This window comes from Manihot esculenta, chromosome 4 (genome assembly GCF_001659605.2).
Source record: "Manihot esculenta cultivar AM560-2 chromosome 4, M.esculenta_v8, whole genome shotgun sequence".
NCBI classification, from domain to species: Eukaryota; Viridiplantae; Streptophyta; class Magnoliopsida; order Malpighiales; family Euphorbiaceae; genus Manihot; species Manihot esculenta.
Window position 1 is genome coordinate 30466264 of NC_035164.2, and position 22246 is coordinate 30488509.

Sequence of the window (22246 nt, forward strand, 5' to 3'; positions counted from 1 at the left end):
CACCTCCCTTTATTTCTTGAAGTACGGAGCATCTGGTTCGTTCTAAGCTAATTGTTTTCATTTTGAAAACTGTTGGTTACTAAATCCAGCGTGTAAAGCACTGATTACTGAATCTTGGAGTAATTGTGAAGGATTGAGCGTTGTTGATCAATTGAAGAGGTGTGGGTCTGATTTATTCCGTTGGGGAATGGATTTGAAGAATGCCGACAGAGTTAAGTTGTAAGAATCTCGCCGAGTCATGAAGGAGTTCCGTGGGTCTCTGTTATTAGCGGATGTTAATTGTTTCACTGAAGGTAAAAACCATTTCAATGCTTTACTTAGTGATCAGGAAGTGAGATGGAAGCAGAGAACTAAGGTTTTTTGGCTGAAAGAAGGTGATAAGAACACCAAAATTTTCCATTCTGCAGCTTCAAATCGTCACAAGAACAGTATTGTGCGTTTGCGTGATGCTTCTGGTGATTGGATGGAAGATAAGGAAGCGTTGGGTGGTCTTATTTCTAGGTATTTTGCAGATATCTTCACTTTTACAGCGGGGGATGTTGAACCTGTGGTAGAGCATATTCTAAATTGTGTTTCGGCTACTGATAATGATCTTTTGACAATGCCTTACACTTTGGATGAAATCAGCGAGGCGATCTTCAGTATGCACCCTGAAAAAGCCCTAGGTATGGATGGTTTCAACCCCTCCTTTTATCAAAATCACTGGGATATTGTGGGCTCTTCTATTTCGGCAGCTTGTGTGTATTATTTGAATCATGGTTCTTTTCCGACTGAGTTCAACAAACCTTACTGGTTCTTATCCCCAAGAAGAATACTCCGGAGAGCATGTCAGATTTAAGGCCGATAGCATTGTGTAACGTTATTTACAAGATAATGAGTAAAGCAATTGCAATCCGGCTTAAGAAGGTGTTGCCGTTTATTATTTCTACTTCGCAGAATGCCTTTGTTCATACTAGAAGTATGCAAGACAACAACATTGTTGTATTTGAGCTTATGCACTTTTTCTTGAATAAGCGGAAAGGTAAGGAAGGTTTTGATGCTCTTAAAATAGATATATCCAAAGCTTATGACAGATTGGAGTGGAATTATATTTCGGTGGTTCTTTCTAAGATGGGGTTTGATCAACATTGGATTACTAATTGTATCTCGACAATGAACTATTGGGTTCTTCATGCCGGTCAGCATTTGGGGCCTATTATACCCTCCAGGGGCGTGAGACAACTTCTTCCGTTGAAAATGATTTCCTTCCCGTCAAAGTTAAGCATCTTTGCGGCAAATTAGCTACTGCAACGATTTCTTTGTTCACGGCAATTAATCCTCCATTTCAATGGAAGAAAGTCCAAATAAATTATATTTAATTAGTGTTTCTCATCTATTTTTTTAAATAAATTTTTCTAAAGTATCCATTAGTGTCCTAAATTTATTTTATTGAGACTTACAACTTTAAAATTTAGCTAAATCATTCATTTTATTTTATCAATTTTTAATAATAATACCATTGCAAAATATATATACTTATGACCGAATGACTAAAACTCTACTAATATAATATTTACATGTCTCTATTGAATAAAAAAGCAATTCATAAGCCTTTGAAATAAACAAAATTCATAATTTCATCATGATTCTATGAGTAATCAATATTAATTATTCAATCATTGAATGTTGAACAAATATTATTAAAGGAAAATTTTGTTTAAATTGAATGTACATGTACTAATACAATAACATAGACTTAAAAAACATTGACTTAAACTAGTCTTTAAGGGGAAAAAGAAAAGAAAACCTTTCAACAGAAGTTTTATCTTCTTGATCATCAAGTTGTGCTAGCAATCAATGGTTCTTCAACACTATTAAGATCACCATTAGTAACTGAAGTAGGAACATCATCCATGACCAACATTATTACTTCAGCAACCTCTTCAGCATCTTCAGTGTTTCGCTGAACATTCAACTCAGTATTTGGTGATGCTCGAATCCTTTCCAATTCTATCGCAACTTCCACCATTGCAGGTCGTTTCTTCCCATTCAAATTTAAGCATCTTAGTGCTAGATTAGCTACTGCAGCAATTTCTTCTTTGTGGCAATCCTCCATAATACGAACATCAACAATGTCAAAAAGTCTATTCTCTTCCATCAAAAAAATAAAATATGTAGCCAAACTCATGGTTTCTTGCGAGCTACTTGAGCAAATCGGCTTTTTTCCGCTTAAAAGCTCTACCAGAACCACTCCAAAACTGTAAACATCACTCTTATCTGTAAATTGGCTGGACTGAAAGTACTCTGGATCTAAATAACCAAAAGTGCCGTGCACATGAGTTGTCAAATGAGTTTGATCAATGGCAATTGATCTTGAAGTTCCAAAATCTGAAACTTTTGCTCTGTGTTTCTCATCCAGTAGTATATTAGTGGACTTGATGTCACGATGGTAAACTGGAATAGAAGCTGCTGAGTGCAAATATGCAAGAGCCCCTGCAATTTCACCAGCAATCCGTACTCTCATTTCCCAAGGCAATGAAGTCTCAACATTTGGGTCATGGAGGTATTCGAAAAGAGATCCATTGGGTATGAATTCATAGACTAGCAGAGGAACTTCGGTTTCCAAGCAACATCCCAACAGCCTAACAACATTCCTGTGATTGATTTGAGAAAGAATCACAACTTCATTGATAAATTCTTGTAGGTTTTCCTCATCAACTAATTTGGACATTTTGACAGCAACAATTCTTCCATCATCTAGCATTCCCTTGTACACTGTGCCTTGACCACCTTGACCAAGTATCCTGTTTTGATTGAAACGATCAGTGGCCTTTTCCAACTCTTTTGATGTAAATATTTTTGTTTTCTGAACACTGCCATTGCTTGAAGTTATTTGTTGTTGTAACAGCAAGCCACCATTCCGTTTAAAAAAATGTTTTTTGAGTTCAATGCTCCTCCTTTTCTTTATAAGCTTGTTCAACCTCCAAGCACCAAAGCCTATTAGCAATACTCCAATAACCCCACCTAAGCACTAAGTAATGCAACAAAGTCGGTGTAAGTATAATAATAAGGCCAAGTAGCCATGCAACTTAGAGAAACTGTTGATTAATAATAAATTTCATATTTTAAAATTTATATTTATTCATAATTATATTAATATGAAATATCTCTATTAGATAATTTATAGATAACATGATAAATGAGTTAAATCCAAAAATTTCTTTAGAACTGAAAATGGATCTTAAATAACATGATTATTAGGCAAAAGAAACCTTACCAACAATACGATCCATTTTGCATCAGCTACACATTTATATGATCCCGAAATATTTACACATTTTGTTATTCCCTTGCAACGACTATGTTTTGAATCTTTGCATTCATCAATATCTAATACAAAACAACAATAACATTCCAATTATTGTTATAGAGATAATAACATATTATTAATAGGTAAATTTAATTTTAAAAAAAAAAGAAAATATAAAATTATCTTTTTATCAAGGAAACCAAACAGAACCAAAAACACTAATCAAAATCAATTCGTATTTTTTTTGCATGAGGAAGAGGAACAAATCCAACATTACACAATATATATGGGGAGACCTATATATATATAATAATATGTACGTTTCATTTATTTATTAAATGATAAAATTTAATTTTTGTAAACAAATAATTTGTATTCTCAAACTATATTTATAACATTTTTTTATAATATTTCTTTTGACTAAAAGTTTGTCTTTTTTCTTCAAAAAGTAACTAATTTTATAATAGAAATTCATTTTAATTTATTTGAAATAATTTTCCTGTGTAAATTGTAAAAGTTATAAAGTAAATATTGTTGGATATTGTAAAACCAATATTGAATTCATTTTATGTGGCTTTTTATAAAAATTTATACAGTTAAACATGTTAGAGAACAGAGTATCCACATATTTAATAAATAACTTCAATATTCATTTAGAATTCAATCCAACAATTACAATCCATTTCTACATAGTTTTCACAGCAAGTACAACAATTACAATCCATTCCAATCAAATAAGATTTGCTGTCCTTTCTTCTCTAATTTCTTAAATACATTAAGTGGAACTCATCCTTGAAAGGCTTCCCGGAGGCCGCACTAAGCCTAGCAGGCCACCCGATCGCCCCCTAATCACCTTTAATATACTTGTACAAATTTCACAACCGAAAAATCAATGGTTTATTATTAAAAATCGCTCTTCCTTATATTTATTATGGCTGATTAAAACTTCCTTTGCTCTTTAACTTTACCTCTTCTATCTAGGTGAGCCAATAACAATGAGGATGGAAAATTTGAAAGAGCCAGATAAGAGAGAAGAAGAAAAGTATGGGAGGAGGAGGAGAGGGGTTAGTGGAATGAAAATTGAGGACCATAGAAGAAGAAGGATATGATTAACGGTTGAAGATTAGGGGAGAAGAAGAGACCGATAATCGAAGGATGAGAGAGATGAAGTCATTAGGCTTAAGATTATATATATAGTTTAATTTGATTTGGTTTGATTTAATTCAAAAATTACTTAATTATAGTTAAATTTTTTGATTAAGAAGTGCATTTATAATTTTTGTTTAAAATTAATAAAATTTATTAATAATTATTAATAAAAGAACGAACTAGTTGCATTTTAAAATAATGAATTTTTTTTAATTAATCATAAAAATTATAAAAATAAAATAGTTAATTTTACCAAAACTCAGGATGCATAGTAATTTTTCCATTGAAGTTTATCATTAAAATTTATTTAAATTAGACTTGATATTATTATTATTTTTATTTATATTACGTGATCTAATATTGATTGAAATAAACCTTCTGTTTTGTAGCGATTATTTGTTAAGAAAAAAAAAAAAGGACTTATAGTTGACTATTGTGTAATCTAAAATATAAAAATATCAGATTCTTTTGTTATCTATTTATTATTACTAAAAATAAAAAACGAGATAGTCAATTTACCGGTGCATCCAATGTAAGGGCTGCCTTCATACCCGCCACCGCAACGACAACGGAATATTCCCTGATTAATAAAAGCAGAACCAGAACTGTAGTAGCAATACATTATTTCCGAGTAACGACCGTTCCATAGCCCGGAATCGACCATCCAATTATGACTTTCCGTTCGGTTCATTTTGACCATCCAATCTAGTACCATCGGAAACTGCATATTTGAATCATTTTTCGTCCAGGATTCTCCATCATATAATCCTGCTAGAAATGCCAGCTTGCAACCACCTGTGCCCCGATTAACATCTATAGCCTGGAAACTTGGATTAAAAACCTGAAGGGATGAAGGTATTGTAATCTGACAGCAATCGATACCATCACAATAATCTTCCGTGATCCAGTAATTTCCAGAGGAACCGTTTACGATTTTAGAAAGCTTTTCTCGCCAATCAACATCCTTCCGAAGAAGGCATTTTGACTCACACCCGAGGCGTTGGAGGGGATTATCTATCATTAAAGCACGAGTATCACAAGCTACTGCAGTGAATATGTTGTAGTCGGAAATAAAGAAAGGACTTCCTATCAAATTGAGCGGCAGCAGATGATCAGTCTCCATGCCCAAACAATTGGACGACATTATTGGACTTTTGACGTTAGCCCTGCCACGTACAGAAATATTGAGGAGCTCCATATTGATTTTATTTAGAAAAGCTCCACTTTGGTTGCACTTAATCTCGAACCATTCGTTTAAATAGCAATCCTTGTTATCCATTCCGAATGGGAATGGAATCTCTATATCTCCGCAAAGGTCTGTACAGTTGGGCTTTGCAATGGGTGCCTTTGCTATTGCCAACTGAATAATACACAGCAATAGTGCCAAACTGAAACCCACTCCACACGCTAATTTCATACTCATTGGTGTTTCTCTTAAGAGCCTTTTGAGTTCTGGACAACAAAAATGCTTCTTCGTAATTTCTAAGCTAAAACTGAAACCACGGGGTCATCTCTAAACCAAAACAATAATATATAAAAAAGGATAAAATCAAGAACAGTCAATGTTATTGAGTGTGGAAAATTCATGGATAGGACTATTATTTTTCCATGAAATATCTCATCTACAGTTTTAGAGAGAAAAACAAGTCAACAGATTTTATATTTTCCATTCTATGATGTGTTAGTTTTAGTTTGTATTTGTGTTGAATTTATTTTAAAATGTCATTGTTTATTATTTAAACTTAAAAATATTTTAATATATTATTTAAAGTCAAGAAATTAATTAATATGTTGCCATTAATTAATTAATTAAACGTGCGAATATTACAGTTTCCTTTGAAAAGGAAGTTGAGAGAATATTCAAAGGAAGAGTGAGCTATACGTAGAAGCAAAACTGGAAATGTATAGATGTGAATATGCTGAAAGAAACATAATAGAAGACTAACTTCATAGCGTGCATTGGATATTTTTTAAGGACTTGTCTTGATATATCTTACTTTATTTGTTATAAAAATAAATAAATGAATAAAAGGTAGGGAATTAAGAGAAGTCTTCATTTGAAAATTAATTAAGATCATGAAATAAATTTCCATGTCGGATTTTCAATTTTTATTTTGAGTGTGACTTTTCATTTTAGTTTCTTAATCAATTGGGACCATTAGTTGCGTGTTTTAGGAACCATTTCTCACCGATCAAAATCCATCTGGCTCATGCATGTCCAAACGTATGTAGCAGGTCGGGGTGAGCATTCGATCGGTTCGGTTCAAAATCAAACCGAACCGAATAAACCGAAACTCGAAATTTTAGTATTTATAAAAATCGAATTAAATCGATTTTGATCAGAAACCGAATCGAACCGATTTTGATCAGAAACTGAATCGAACCGAATCAGTTTGATTCAATCTGATTCGGTTCGGTTTTGATTTTTAATAAATTTTTTTATTTTTTATATTTTTAGTATTTTAAAATTTAATTATAATATTTTAATTTTAATATAATTTAATTTCTCTATATTGTTGAAAAGAATATATTATTATCACTAATCGGTTCGATTTTTTTTATTTTTTTCTGATCAAAATCAAACCGAATCAAAATAACCAAAATTTCTGAAATTAAAAACTAAATCGAACTGAATTGAATAAAAAATTAAACTGAATTTTCAAATTAATTCGGTTCGATCGATTTTTTCGATTTAAACTAAATACTGCTCACCGCTAGTAGCTGAAGTTGAATAGTTGAGTAATTATACAGTAAATTAATAATATTATATGAGCATGTGATATGCTATTGTAAATCAATAGAAAGTTAACATGTTTAAAAATATGATTTTTGTTGAATAAAAAAAATTAAATGATGATTACTGTTTTCAGATTTAGCTATACATATGTATATGTTAATATATAATTGATTTTTTTAAAAAATATTATTTAATTTCAATATTATGTAAGAATTAATGCATTTCTTAATTTGTTTAACTTTTCGGTCAATTTTATAAAAATTAAAACGGAATGAAAGTTATTCGATTTAAATTAAAAAAATTGACTGAATTAAATTAATTTAAAATTTTAATTTAATTTTTTATTTCTTTAATTTAATTTGATTTTATTTTTAAAAAATTTAATTATTTTAATTTAGTTGGATTTTATTAATAAAAAATTTAATAAAATCAAACTGAATCAGATTAATAATATAATTATTTTTTATAATATATAAATATTAGATCATATAACCAACGTTAAAATATTTTAATTAAATTTTATAATATTAAAAATAATATGAAAAAAATAAAAAAAATCATTAGAAAATTCAATTGATCTGATCAAATTAAATTAAATTAAATTATATCGATTTAATTCAAATTTATTTGGATTTAAAATCAATTTAGTTAATTTTTATAAATATTAAATTTTTTTATTTTTATTTATTTAATTTAATTTTAAATCAAGTGAATATTAACTAAAAAAATCTCTCCAATCAAATTCAAGATTAGACTATTATTTTATTGGAAAATTGATAGATACATGCATGTGAATTGATTGAATATTTATAAATGTTGTCGGGTTGAATGACTTAGATGATAAAGAATTGGTGTGTAATTGAATATTATTAAGAGTGTAAATTTCATAAAAAAAAGAATTGAGTTTCTCTCTCTCTCAAATAGTTGTTTGAGAATTTTGCTAATCCTAAACTCATGAAAGGTAGGGAGAAGTTGCCTCTAAGTTTTTTTTATGTCTATTGATAGGCAAATTTAGAATGCCATTATTATTAGGGATTGATGTTTAAGATCCGGTACAAGATAAACTCAAAATTTATTTTAGTAAGTTTGTTTTGTTCTGTCTTTTTTTTTTCTTTTATTTTATAGTGATACATAACTGTCGTTCTGTACTCGTACCTCTTACTATAGTCACGTTTGGCCATATGTTCGGACGTATTACACTCTTTTTTATCGTTACGTAGTCATTTAATTTCATTCGCCGTCAAGTGAACACGATTCTAGATATTACGGAATATGTTGCCTACGGATTCAGCAGGTTAATCGAGTTGAGCCTCCTATATGTAGGCCCGAATTCAATTCTGTCCTTCAAAGTAAATCTTGGGCTTATAATGAGATATTTAAGCCTTACTCTATTAAGTCCGAGACTTGCTTATACAAAAAAACAGTATAATTATATTTTAAATAAATTATATTTTGATCTATGAGTTTTAATATAATTAATAAATCAATTTCTATATTTTTAAAATCAAATACTTAAATATCTCTATAATCAGTCTGTCCAAATTAGAGGTAATTCAATTCATTTTTACTATTAAAAGTGTGAAAATATCTTTATTACCTTTTTAAATAAATAAATTATACTTGAGTTATTTAATTTTAGCATAATTAATATATCGGTTTCTATATTTTTAAAATTATACACTTAAATTCTTCTATAATCAGTCTGTTTTCATCTATTATAATTTAATCATTTTGATCCTTCATTTTTATTTGAAAAAACACCTAAATTCTTATTAATTTTTATTTGTAATATCTCATTTAACTAATTTTTAACATTTTTTATTTTTTAATTTTTATTCATTAAAATATTTCAATATTTACACGTTTTCAAAACTTTCAGAAAATATTTACAATTTCAGTTATTTTTAAGTGATATTAAATAACCTTTTAAATGGATTGTAAACATTTATAAAAAGTATTTTAGTAAGAAATTGTATTTTCAGAAAAGTTTGATTATCCACTAGTTTGGAAATAATATTTATAATGGATGGAAAAATTATAATTTTAGACAGATTAAATATGGAGATATTTAAAAATTTAATTTTAAAAATACAAAAATCGATCCGTTAATTATACTAAAATTTAGGGAGTAAAATGTAGTTTATTATATATAAAATTCTCATTTATATTGAAAAAAAATTTAAATGTTCTTGAGGGTATTTTGAAAATTTAAAATGTTTATTCATCGGTTGATTAACGGAATTATAAATGAAAAAACTTTCAATTTGAATGAAATGATTATATAGAGATCTAAGTATTCGATTTTAAAAATATAGAGATTAATCTATTAATTACATTAAAATCCAAGGACTTAACTATAATTTACTTTTATATTTTTAAAAATTTTTAATTTGGTTTCATAATTTTAATGTTTTTTTACTTAAAATATATTTTTATCTTGTAAATCAATTTAATTATAAGGTGTTTGGTTAAAAAATCCTTAGAAGCAATGTTTCATTAAAAGATCTTTGGAAGAAACTTAAATTTTTTAAATTATAACGCAATAGTTTGAGAATAGTTAAAAATTGTTATAAAAAAAATAATTTGTTATATAATAATAATAATAATAATAATAATAATAATAATAATAATAATATATTTTATAAATAATTTATTTTATATTTAATAAAATTATAATTTTAACAATGATTTTTATTTTTCTAATTTTTAAAACATTAATAAAAAAAATTACTTATTAAAAAAAAACTTTAAAATATAACAGTGACTGTTGAATCCTAATATTAATTAGGCAAACAATAGCGATGTGATCCACATCAGAACTATAATATAAGCTGTTTAAGTTAGAAAGTCACCTTAAAATTATTTGTTAAAAAAAGTACAAAGGAAAGGTTAGAAATCATCAACATCTTTGGTACGAGGAAACAAAAAAAGGCAAAAAATGCTTAATACACTTCGAGAAACAACATGAAACATATGTTTTGATGGATACTAAATCTTCTTGGTCTCCAATATTGATGGAGTTTAATTAGTTTACTAAAATCACAACTAAACTGCAATAGCAATGCCATCAGATATGGTTTCTTGAGTCTCATAGCTTTCTGTAATAGAATCATCATCAGATAGATTGTCTTCGATCTCTTCATTATTTTTTTTAACAATGTTCAGCTTACTTCGTGATGTTTGTATCCCGTCTAGCTCCGCTGCAACTTCTTTCATCGTAGGTCGTTTCTTTCCATTCAAATTTAAGCATCTTTTTGCAAGATTCGCAACTTCAGTGATTTCTTCTTCAGCACAGTGCTCCACAATGCGGGCATCAATGATATCAAAGAGTCTATTCTCTTCCATCAAAACAACAAAATGCATGGCTAAACTCATGATTTCTTCTGAGCTTCTTGAATAAATTGGTTTTTTTCCACTTAAAAGCTCCACAAGAACTACTCCAAAACTATAAACATCACTCTTGTCTGTAAACTGACTGGTTTGATAATACTCTGGATCTAAATAACCAAAAGTGCCTTGCACACGTGTTGTCAAATGAGTTTGATCAATGGTAATTGATCTTGAAGTTCCAAAGTCTGATACTTTTGCTCTATTTTTCTCATCTAAGAGCACATTTGTGGACTTAATGTCACGATGATAAATAGGAATAGAAGCTGCCGAGTGTAAATAGGCAAGTGCTCCGGCAACTTCACCAGCAATACGCAGTCTCATGTCCCATGGCAATGGAGCTTCCTCACTTTGGTCATGCAGATATTGGAAGAGAGATCCATTAGGGATGAATTCATAGACTAGCAAAGGAACTTCAGTCTCCAAGCAACATCCCAATAGCCTAACCACATTTCTGTGATTAACTTGAGAAAGAATCACAACCTCATTGATAAATTCTTGTAGCTTTTCCTCGTCAAGTAATTTAGACTTTTTGATGGCAACAATTCTTCCATCTGTTAGCATTCCCTTGTATACTGTGCCTTGCCCACCCTGACCAAGTATTCTGTTCTCACTAAAACGATCAGTAGCCTTCTCCAGCTCCTTTGAACTAAAGATCTTTGTTTTCTGAACACTACCATCACTCGAATTTAGCTGTTGCTTTAACAATAAACCGCCATTGCGTTTAAAGAATTTCTTCTTCAATTGGATGTCCCTTAGTTTTCTTAAAACCTTGTACAGCCTCCAACAACCTAAGGGTATTGCCAAAACTCCAATAACCCCACAGAGGACTGCATTAAAAGAGAAGAAGACAAGACGAAACAAACATGAGTATATGGTCATATACTATGGATTAATTAACGTTGGAACATCATAACGATAATCCATTTTCAATTTATAGCTTTTTAATATTATAAAATGGGGAAAAGAAAACTTACCAATAATGATAATCCATTTTGGGTCTGGCACACATTTATAAGACCCCTTAGTGTTCATGCATTTTGTGAATCTCCGGCAAAAATGATAATTTGGACTTTTGCATTCATCAGTATCTATAAGTCCCAACAGAAAGAATACGCAAGTGAGATATATTAGGGAATGAGTTTGTTTATGAAAAATAATTTGTGTTCGAAAAATATTTTATATGAAAAAATAAAAAATATATATTTTTAATAAAATAATTTATTTTTTATTATTTTATTTTATTTTTAAAAATAACATATATTAATAAATTTAGGAAGATTTATTATTTAATTTTTAAATATTGTTATTGTTAATAAATCCGTATTTGTATATTTAAAATTTTATTAAAATATTTTTATTTTTTCTCTTTATCCATAAAATAATTTTTACGTTCAATTCTAATTATTTTTACTAGTAAAAATATATCAAAAGGTCTGAATTATTGAGGATGAAAAAAGAAAAGAAAACTGAATTATTAAGGAAAAAGAAGTAAAAAAAATAGGTTACGGAGGAGAAAGAAGAAATAAAAAAAGAATAGATTTTAAAAATTAAGTTATTGAAAAGGAAGAAAAGAAAGAAGAAATTGGGTTGTTGAAAAAGAAGGAGCGGGAATTGAGTTTTAAAAATTTTATTTATTTATTTTTAACGATAAAATATAAAATATTATTTTATTGAAAAAAAAAACATATTTTAATAAATTTTAAAAAAATATAAGAATTAACTCATTAATAAATATAATATCAGAAATTAAATAATAAATCTCTTATAAATTTATATATAATAACATTTTAATAAAATTTTATTTAATCATTTTCTCAAAATAATTTTTTTATTAATGCAATATTAGAAATCAAATAATAATTCTCTTATAAATTTATATATACGAAAAAATAAAATCATTTTCTTAAAATAATTTATTTTTTATTTGAAAAATACTTTCCATCTATTAATTTTTTTAACTATCACAAATACTAAAAAGTAATAAAATATGTATTTTTATATTATGAAAAATTAGACTTTTTTATTTTAAAATTTTATATATGCACAACTAATTTTAAATAGTAAATTAGATAACATTATTATTCATAAAATTTATAAGAAAAATTTTAAGATAAATCAATAAATTCACTAAAATTTAAATTTAAAATGGTTACAATTTATATTTACTATATAATTTTTTAAAATAAAAAGATAAAGTTTTTTTTTTTTTTAATGAAAAAAGACTACCCAAATAATGCTTGGAGTGGGGCGAGGTCCCCCCTAAGCATTATGTAGGTGCGCCACTACACATCAATAAAATAAAGTAATATTCAATATAAATATTGCAATAAACTTTCTTTCAAAAAAGTAATCATCAACAAACTTACCTGTGCATCCAATGTAAGGATTTCCTTCGTATCCATCATTGCAATAACACTGGAATTCAGGACCATTGCCATATAGGTAGCTGGAACAATTCGCGGTTTCCCGATCAATAGCTTTCGTTTGGGTGGAATTGATCGTCCAATCCAGCACCATCGGGAACTTGCTGACTTCTGGACGATAGAGTAGTCCCCCGTCAACAGCCAGAAACGCCAGCTCGCAACCACCAGTGTGTTGATTCAAAATTGGATTGAAAACCTGAACAGTTGAAGGCACTGTAATCTTGCAGCAACCAGTTCCATTACAAGCACTTGAGTCGCACCCAACACGTAGGAGCGGCTCATCCATCAACAACGCACGGGTGTTGCAACCTACTGAAATGAATGAGTTGCTGTTGGAAATATAGAATGGGCTTCCTGTCAAGTTGATAGGCTCATCGCCCTCCCAGCCGGAACAGTTGGAGGACACTATCGGACTTATGACGGTGGCAGAGCCTCCGGCACTAATATCGAGGACCTCCATTTTTATTCTCCTTAGAAATGGTCTGTGAGGGTAGACGCTTTTGTTGCACTCAATCTCAAACCATTCGTTTAAATAGCATTCCTTCTTCCCCATTCCGAAGGGATATGTAATGTTAACATTTCCACAGCGTTCTGTGCAGTTGCTGTTCAAAGGAGGAGCTGCTATTGCCGGCTGAATACATAGCAATAGAAGAGCCACCAAAGTGAAGCTGACCTCGAACATGAGTTCTACATTAACCATATTCTTACTCAGTTTTGGTCTTTCTCTTTGGATCACTTGGAGCTCATTGTCGTTAGGATCTGCTTTTTAAAGAAAATGGAGAGACTGAAGATGTTTCTCTGAACCTTCCACATGGAGACTCAAGTGGAAACATAAGTGTGAACTGTGAAGTTGTCTTTAAGATGTGAAAACCCACTTTTGTTAACATATTTTGTCTTTATTTTTCCTTGTTCTTATTTTTGATTCTAAGGCAAAAGCAATCCTTCTATCCCTGAACTGTTGATATTATCTCTCCCCCATCTTCTTTCAGGTTCTTTTGAAATAGATTAATGAAACTTGATGGGTGCTCTTCCTTTTTCCAAATTATTATTATATACATTGAACCATCGAACCCGTGAAGAAGGGTTTGGGTGCCACCACCTTTGCTAAAAGGCACAAGGTGGTGGTCAACGAAAATGGGCTAGTGCTGGGTCTTCTTTGGGCCTACAGTCTCTATAAAAGTATTGCAAACTTGTTTCAAAAAGGAACTTCCAAAACCAATCACAAACAATAGATATTCTCTGGAGACCTGATATCCACGTGTTTATATTTAAATATTTTTATACTGAATTATTCAACAACTAAATAATTAATTTTATATATTATGTAATTTTATTATATTGTAATAATATTATTTTAAAAAATTGCAATAAAGTGAGCATGTGCCATCTAAACAGCACATTCTGTTGTCAAAAGTTAGCCAAAAAACAGCAAAAAATAATAATATTTTTAAAGAAAAGCGCAAAGTATATGATAGCTTTTTATATATTATATGTTAAAAAATTTTATTATTATTATTATAATTACAGAATAGAGACCGAAAGAGTTAAACCTAAAATCATCAGATTCAACTCTGTCAGCTAATAATGTGAAATCATTGAAGTGCATGAAATGAAATACGTGATAAATTTTTCGAGCATGAAAGTAACATAGAGATGGTTTGAATTAATTTACCTAATTTGACGGTAATATATTAATTCTGAAATTTAGTTCTTCTGCAAGTATTTTTATTCATAACCAAAACATTTGTTCCTCCATATGCAATTGGTGCAAATATGAGTTGGAATTATAAATATGATGTTAGTAAGTTGCTCTCTCGTTGAGGGTTGAGATGTTGGATCAATTGAAGAAGGAGCTTGTGTCTAGATATGCAAGTCTAGGCAAAACGTCCAATGAAATAAAGCCTCACTGCCAGAAAAATGATCAACAAGAGTAGTTATGTTAAAAATTATTGCACTTAGAAATATTTCAACCTAATGAATGTTATAAGATATTTTGTAAATTGTATTGTTCTTGACATCTTGAATATTATCGATAATATATTTTGGACAAAATATTATACTTAAATGTTATTATATGAATTTGATTTTTTTTTAATGTGAATGTTGTTATTATATTTTGTTGAAGATTTTATAGAATTATTAGGGGAATATAATAAAAATATAGGGAACATCGATAAAATGGCTTATTTTGTAATGGAATTTGCGACAATAATTAGCACCAGATTGATAATAATTAGCGGCAGAATTTTGATATATCGGCGACGGAAATAACAACAGAAGGCATGCCCCGGATTTGACATTTTGTGACGATTAGCGACGGCATAGTTCCGTCGCAAATTTAGCGACAGAAAAGTGCCGGTCACAGCTCCGTCGCTAATATTTGAGACGAACGTGCATTTCTGTCCAAAATTCAGCCACGAGGGTAAAAAAGGGCTTAAATCCGTCGCAAAACCGTTGCAGGAAGTTTTTGCGACGGAAAATTTCCATCTCTGAATTCCAAATTTCTTGTAGTGACATGAAGTGCATGTTGATATGAAACAATATTTATTAGTTCTTTAATTTTAGAGGTGTGTTTCACTTTAATTCATCATTTTTTCATTACAAAACTCACAACAAAATTTTATATATCTAGTTAATTCTCCATAATAATCACATGGTAGTTCCGCATTAAGAAAATAAAATTGAAAAAATTTTAAAAAAATCACATATTATATAAGGTAAATCAAGTTTATTTTATGAGTTTAATACAATTAATGGATCGGTTTTTATATCTTTAAAATTAAACATTTAAATTTTTATAAATTCAGTACATTTAAAACCACGGTTCTTTCATTCATTATAGATTTTAATTCAAAACTAATGAGTGATCAAATTTCTAAAAATACATTTTTTTTCCTTAAAGGTGTTTTGTAAAAAATTGCAACCTACTAATCCACTTGATACTAATGAAAAAGTCATTTCTAAAAATTTTGAAATTATTAAATACCGAAAACTTCAATGAATGAAAATTAAAAAATAAAAGTATTAAAAATTAGTTGAGTCTAATAATTTAGATAAAATAAAAGTGTTTTTTTAAAATGAAAAATAAAAGTATTTAAATTTTAATATTACGAGGGAATTGGAAAGTTTAATTTCTTAACATTTCTAATTTAAAAAAAGCAATAAAAATATTTCTATAATTTTAACAATAAGAAATGGACGTAAGTACATTGTGATTTTGGATGTACTTTTTATATAAAAATTTAAATGTTTAGTTAAAAATTAAAAATAAAGTAAAATTATAATTAACTAATTAAATTAAAAATTCTAAAATTGGTAGAATAGTATGTTATTTTAAAAATAAGGTAAAATTATAATTATCTAATCTAATTAAGAACATAATGGCAATCCAAATATTTTCCCTCATCCTACTTTTCTATATAGTATAGATTATAAAAAATTGAAAATATAAATTATATTTAATTCATTTAAGCAATTCAAAATTTATTACTTCCAAATAATTTTAATATATTAACTTTGATTTCTCTTCTAATCCTTCTTGCTCAGTTAAACTTTAATACAATCTGTTTTGCAGGTGAAAAGAAGAGTTGATGTATGCAAATTAATTTATTAAAACCAAACATTTAATATATTTTATATAAACTAATTATATACAGTACAGTTGAAAGAGCCAAAATTCCTCGGTAAAAGTTGGCTACACTATGTTTTTAACTTGAGGAAAATAAAATTATTTTACGAAAAATATTTACATATTAAAGTTGAAGTATGTTTATTTATTAAATTTTTAAATAATTATGGTATAGAAGGAAGAGTCACAGTTAGTCAACAAAAGCGGGCTTCGCAAATAAAGACAAACTTCACAGCTCCGCTGCCCAATTATTTTAAATTTGCCTCTCCGATTGGAAGGTGCAAAGAAACATCTCCATCTTTCCGCATTTCTTTAAAAGCAGATACCAAGCATACTGCAGTCATTGTCTCTCAACATAAACACCTAAACACAGTAAGAATGGAAGCAGCATCAGTGTGTTTGATTTCGGCACTGCTGCTAAGTGTTCAGTTGGTAATAGCAAAGGCAGCCATTGCAAAGCCCAACTGTACAGACCATTGCGGAAACATAGACATTCCATACCCATTTGGAATGGGCAGCAAGGAGTGTTATTTCGACGAATGGTTTGAGATTGAGTGCAACACAAGTGTCCACCCTCCTAGAGCATTTCTAAGTAGATTAAAATTGGAGCTCATTGATTTAAGTCTTGGTCACGTTGTTAGCGTCAAAAGTCCAATAATATCCTCCAACTGTTCCGGCAGAGAGAGCGATGAGCCTATCGACTTGACCAAAAGTCCTTTCTATATTTCCAAAGGGAACTCATTCATTGCAGCTGGTTGCAACAGCAGAGCTCTATTGATGGATGAGCCGCTCCTAAGCGTTGGGTGTGAATCAAGATGCCATGGCAAGGACATTGACTTGCAAGAAATGCTTCCTGAAATTATTACAACTAATGATGTCGTTCAATATAACATAAGGAGTGATTGTAATGGCACAGATTGCTGCAAGATTCAATTGCCTTCAGCCATTCAGGTTTTTAATCCAAGTCTCGTTCAAGGCACTGGTGGTTGCAAGCTGGCATTTTTGGTTTATGAAGATTCATTTCCGATGCAGCTAGATTGGAATATCAATTCCACCCTAATGAAAGCTGTTGACAGGGAAACAGCGGAATGCTCCAAGTGGAAAACCGGCTATGATCCGAAACTCATATGTGATTGCAAAATTGGATATGAGGGAAATCCTTACATTGGATGCACAGGTAAATTAAATTTACTGCTGTATTATATTTTTCATAATTATAAGTCAAAACAAAAACTATTTATTTATAAGCATATTCTAATCTGCCTACTCTTTTCATTTGGACATCTTCCACAGATATCAATGAATGCGAAAGTAACTATCATTATTGCCAGAAATTAACAAAATGCGTGAATACTAGAGGGTCATATAAATGTGTGCCTGATCCAAAATGGGTCGTCATTATAGGTAAGTTTCTATTAACTTCCCTTGCAATTTTATGATCCAACCTACGTAAAACATTAATTCATATGAACAGAGAATCATTTTTGTTCGTCCTTGTCTTTTTCTTTTCTTGTTTTCTTTTTGCGCAGTCATAAGTGGATTTGTTGGAGTATTGGCAATACCCTATGCTTGTTGGAGGCTGTACAAACTCATAAAGAAAATAAGGAGCATCCTACTTCAAAGGAAGTTTTTTAAACGCAATGGTGGTTTATTGTTGAAGCAAAAGCTAACTTCAGGTAATAGTAGTGTTCAACAAACCAAAATATTTAGTTCAAAAGAATTGGAAAAGGCCACTGATCATTTTAGTGAGAACAGAATACTTGGTCAAGGTGGGCAAGGCACAGTGTACAAAGGAATGCTAACAGATGGGAGAATTGTTGCTATTAAAAGGTCCAAATTACTTGATGAGGGAAAGGTGCAAGAATTTATAAATGAGGTTGTGATTCTTTCACAAATTAATCACAGGAATGTGGTTAAGTTGTTGGGATGTTGCTTGGAGACCAAGGTTCCTTTGCTAGTCTATGAATTCATACCTAATGGATCTCTTTACCATTATCTCCACGACCAAAGTGAGGAAGCTTCATTGCCATGGGAAATGAGAGTTCGAATTGCTACAGAAGTTGCTGGAGCACTTGCATATTTGCACTCAGCAGCTTCTATTCCCATTTATCACCGTGATATTAAGTCCACAAATATACTCTTGGATGAGAAAAACATAGCGAAAGTATCAGATTTTGGAACTTCAAGATCAATTGCCATTGATCAAACTCATTTGACAACTCGTGTGCAAGGCACTTTTGGTTATTTGGATCCAGAGTACTTTCAGACTAGTCAGTTTACAGACAAGAGTGATGTTTATAGTTTCGGAGTAGTTCTGGTGGAGCTTTTAAGTGGGAAAAAACCAATTTTCTCAAGTAGCTCACAAGAAATCATGAGTTTAGCTTCCTATTTTATTCTTTTGATGGAAGAAAACAAACTCTTTGATATTATTGATCCTCGCATTGTGGAGCACTGCTGTAAAGAAGAAATTATTGAAGTTGCTAATCTAGCAAAAAGATGCTTAATTTCAAATGGAAAGAAACGACCTACAATGAATGAAATTGCGATGGAGTTAAAGGGTATTCAAGCATCAGAAATTAAGTTGAATATATCATTGAAATTATGAGGACATTCTGGAAAATAATGATAATCTTGTTGTTTGCTATGAGTATGCTTAGATTATTGGAAGTTTGATGTATTTGACACATTTTGTATGTAAGCTAAGTAGATATAAACATAATCTTAATTCCTCCTTCCTACAACAATGCTTTCTCCAATATCCTTCGAGACCGAGAGACTCAGAAACTCCATCATTATTCATTCCCGTGCTCATCACCTCTCAAATCATTTTGAAAAAGAAATCTGACAGAACTGCTTTGGCTAAAAAATTATTTTATTAATTATGGTGTACAGTCGTAGGATGAGCCAAAATGAGTCAATGAAAGTGGGCTTGCTAATAAAGACAAATTCACTGTGTTCCCACTCCAAAGGAAATGTATAATAATTTCAACTCGAATCTCCACTTGGAAGATGCAAAGAAACATCTTCAATCTCTTCATTTTCTTTAAAACCAGATGTTAACTCTAGTGAGGTTCTCAAGAGAAGCACCAAAACAGAGTGAGATGGCTGCAGAATTTGTGTGTTTCAGTTTCGCTCTATTGCTAATGATTCAGATGGCTCATGTCTTCCCTTCGGGAACATCGGATAAAACTTATGTAAAAAGAAGAAAAAAAATTACCAAGTATGAATTATGCTTATATTTCTCGTTGGTTTCTTTATTTTTAGAAATGCTTTAAAATTTTCTATTTTTTTTTAAGTCACTCCTTCCCTTTTGTAAAATATTTATTGATAAAAAATATATTTTAAAATTTAATTATAAATTTAAATAAATAAAAATAAAAACAATTACATTTTAAGTAAAAAATTATAAATTAAAAAACATTAAACATTCAAATTAATAAAAATACACGTATAGTGCATGTCTTTTTAAAATTAATTATTGAAATAAACAATTAACCCAATATGTGGATACCATGTGAAATACAGCTATTGCAGGCGTGAGAATATTCGATTATTAGTGTTTTTTTTTTTTTTTTCGCAAAATATTGGATTGGTTATGGAGCTTGGTCTGACTTCTGAAACCATCACATGGTAATTTTTTTTTTTTTTTTTAAATAGGGCACATGGTAATTGACATGTGCTATTTTTTAAAAAGAACTTTCCATTTGTTTATACATTCCAATGTTTTCGGACGTGTAAAGAAGGTATTTTTATCTCATGTAAAACAGTTTGGTTTAAATTAGATTAAATAATTTTTAGATCAATTTTTTTTTAAAATAGTTGATTTAAATTATTTAGTAATTTTATACTATCTATTTTAAATTTATTTAATAATTTCGTGCTATCTATTATATATAATTTAAAATTACTCTGATATATGAACGGCATGACACCATTTTTTTCATGGGTTTTATATTCTAATGTGCTAAAGAAATTGAAAAAACAAAAACCACTTACCAATGTTCGAGTGATCTATTTTAAAAGAAGCTTCCAAAATCAATGGGCAATTTCAATACTATAGTTATCTAATTTTAGAAATTATTTCATTTTCATTCCTCAATTTTAGTTTTGAAATTCCCTTGAACTAAAATAATTATTATTTTAAATACTGTTAAAGCTGAAAAAAATATCATAAATTAAGGCCCAAAATAATAATAATATTCAGGCCCAACAGCCTAGGCCTATAACAAGGAAATTTTAATAGCTGAATTGAGAAAACTTCTGATTCGTTGCCGTTTGGGAATGAACTAGTGAGGGAGGCGTGCAAGGTTGTGGTTGACAGATTGAGGTGTTCTAATGAAATAAAAGACGACCATAATCAGAAAAAAGCAACCCAACTAAGATTGGAAACCGGTAGCTAAAACCAAGGGGCACAGCCTGAAATATGTCTATGCCAAGGGATGGAGTACTAAGTAGAGCTCCAAGAATTGATCGTGCCTTGAGGATCATCGTCCAAAGCTAATGGATTTAAGTTTGATGACAACTACACTATCCTCCACCAGTATGTTACTTGATTATAATTCTAATAAATAATAAAAAGGGAAAATTACTTTTTAGTCCCTGAAGTTTAACGTAATTAACACTTCTGTCCCTCTATTTTGGCGACCCAACACTTAAGTCCCTCACTTTATTTTCTGTCCAAATTCGTAGTCCTTCCGTCCATAATAGTCGTTTGGGACACGTGAATTGACAAAATTAACCCTCACTAAACCCAAACTCAAATACCTCTTCTTCTTCTTCTTTTCCTTCTTCTTCCTAACCTTTTCTGCAACTTTTTCTTCTTCTTCTTTCTTCTTCTTCTTCTTCTTCTTCTTCTTCTTCTTCTTCTTCTTCTTCCTACCCTCCTTTCTGCAACTTCTTCTTCTTCTTCTTCTTCTTCTTCTTCCTACCCTTACTGCAACTTCTTCTTCTTTTTCTTCTTCTTTTTTCTTCTTCTTCCTACCCTTGCTGCAACTACTTCTTCTTCTTCTTCTTCTTCTTCAACTGGAGAAAACATGAAAGAGAAAAAAAAGGAATTTCACATTAAGAGAAGGGTATTTCTGGAAAAAATTATCACCTCTCACTTTTGACTCTTTGACCAAACGGTTTAAATGGACGAAAGGACTACGAATTTGGACGGAAGAGAAAGTGAGGGACTTAAGTGTTGGATCGCCAAAATAGAGGGACAGAAGTGTTAATTACGTTAAACTTCAGGGACTAAGAAATAATTTTTCCTAATAAAAATAAAATACAAAATTTAATGTGGTTACCTCTCAATATAAAACTATGTATTATTTTTCTCAATGATCATCTAATTATAAATTAAAGTTATCAATCCATCAATCCAATTATATTCTATTAACTCTTCACTATATACTGTTTACATTAAATACATTAGTCGGTCCTTCTTATATATTTTTATTTAAGAATAACTAAATATATTTACTATAAAAATAATTAAATATATTTATTTTATCTACATTATATATCAATAAAGGTGTTTTCAACTACATTGATAAAATCTTTCAATACTTTAGACCGAAGTCTTTATCTCCCTTGTGTGACTATATTACACTAGGCAAAAGTCATTCTGTAACGACCCGAAAATCGGA

At 29.9% G+C, this 22246-nt stretch overlaps 4 protein-coding genes across 4 annotated transcripts; 2 read left to right on the forward strand and 2 right to left on the reverse strand.

Moving 5' to 3' along the window:
- The first annotated feature begins 238 nt into the window (after positions 1-238).
- LOC110612637 lies at positions 239-1281 on the forward strand. The gene is made up of 2 exons (XM_021753413.1): positions 239-665; positions 776-1281. The coding sequence occupies exons 1-2, from the start codon at positions 239-241 to the stop codon at positions 1279-1281; spliced, it is 933 nt and encodes a 310-aa protein (XP_021609105.1).
- Positions 1282-1747: 466 nt separating this feature from the next.
- LOC110613361 (wall-associated receptor kinase-like 22) lies at positions 1748-5936 on the reverse strand. The gene is made up of 3 exons (XM_021754440.2): positions 4958-5936; positions 3257-3369; positions 1748-3010 (listed from the first exon to the last, which is right to left on the reverse strand). Exons 1-3 carry the CDS (start codon positions 5859-5861, stop codon positions 1817-1819), a joined length of 2211 nt encoding a protein of 736 aa, XP_021610132.1. The 5' UTR covers positions 5862-5936; the 3' UTR covers positions 1748-1816.
- A 4131-nt stretch (positions 5937-10067) lies between these two features.
- On the reverse strand, positions 10068-13942 carry LOC110613364 (wall-associated receptor kinase-like 22). The gene is made up of 3 exons (XM_021754443.2): positions 12932-13942; positions 11540-11653; positions 10068-11392 (listed from the first exon to the last, which is right to left on the reverse strand). Exons 1-3 carry the CDS (start codon positions 13686-13688, stop codon positions 10221-10223), a joined length of 2043 nt encoding a protein of 680 aa, XP_021610135.1. The 5' UTR covers positions 13689-13942; the 3' UTR covers positions 10068-10220.
- A 3030-nt stretch (positions 13943-16972) lies between these two features.
- Positions 16973-19910, forward strand: LOC110613366 (wall-associated receptor kinase-like 22). Its single transcript, XM_021754447.2, has 3 exons — positions 16973-17793; positions 17910-18020; positions 18146-19910. The coding sequence occupies exons 1-3, from the start codon at positions 16995-16997 to the stop codon at positions 19219-19221; spliced, it is 1986 nt and encodes a 661-aa protein (XP_021610139.1). The 5' UTR covers positions 16973-16994; the 3' UTR covers positions 19222-19910.
- The last annotated feature ends 2336 nt before the right edge of the window (positions 19911-22246 follow it).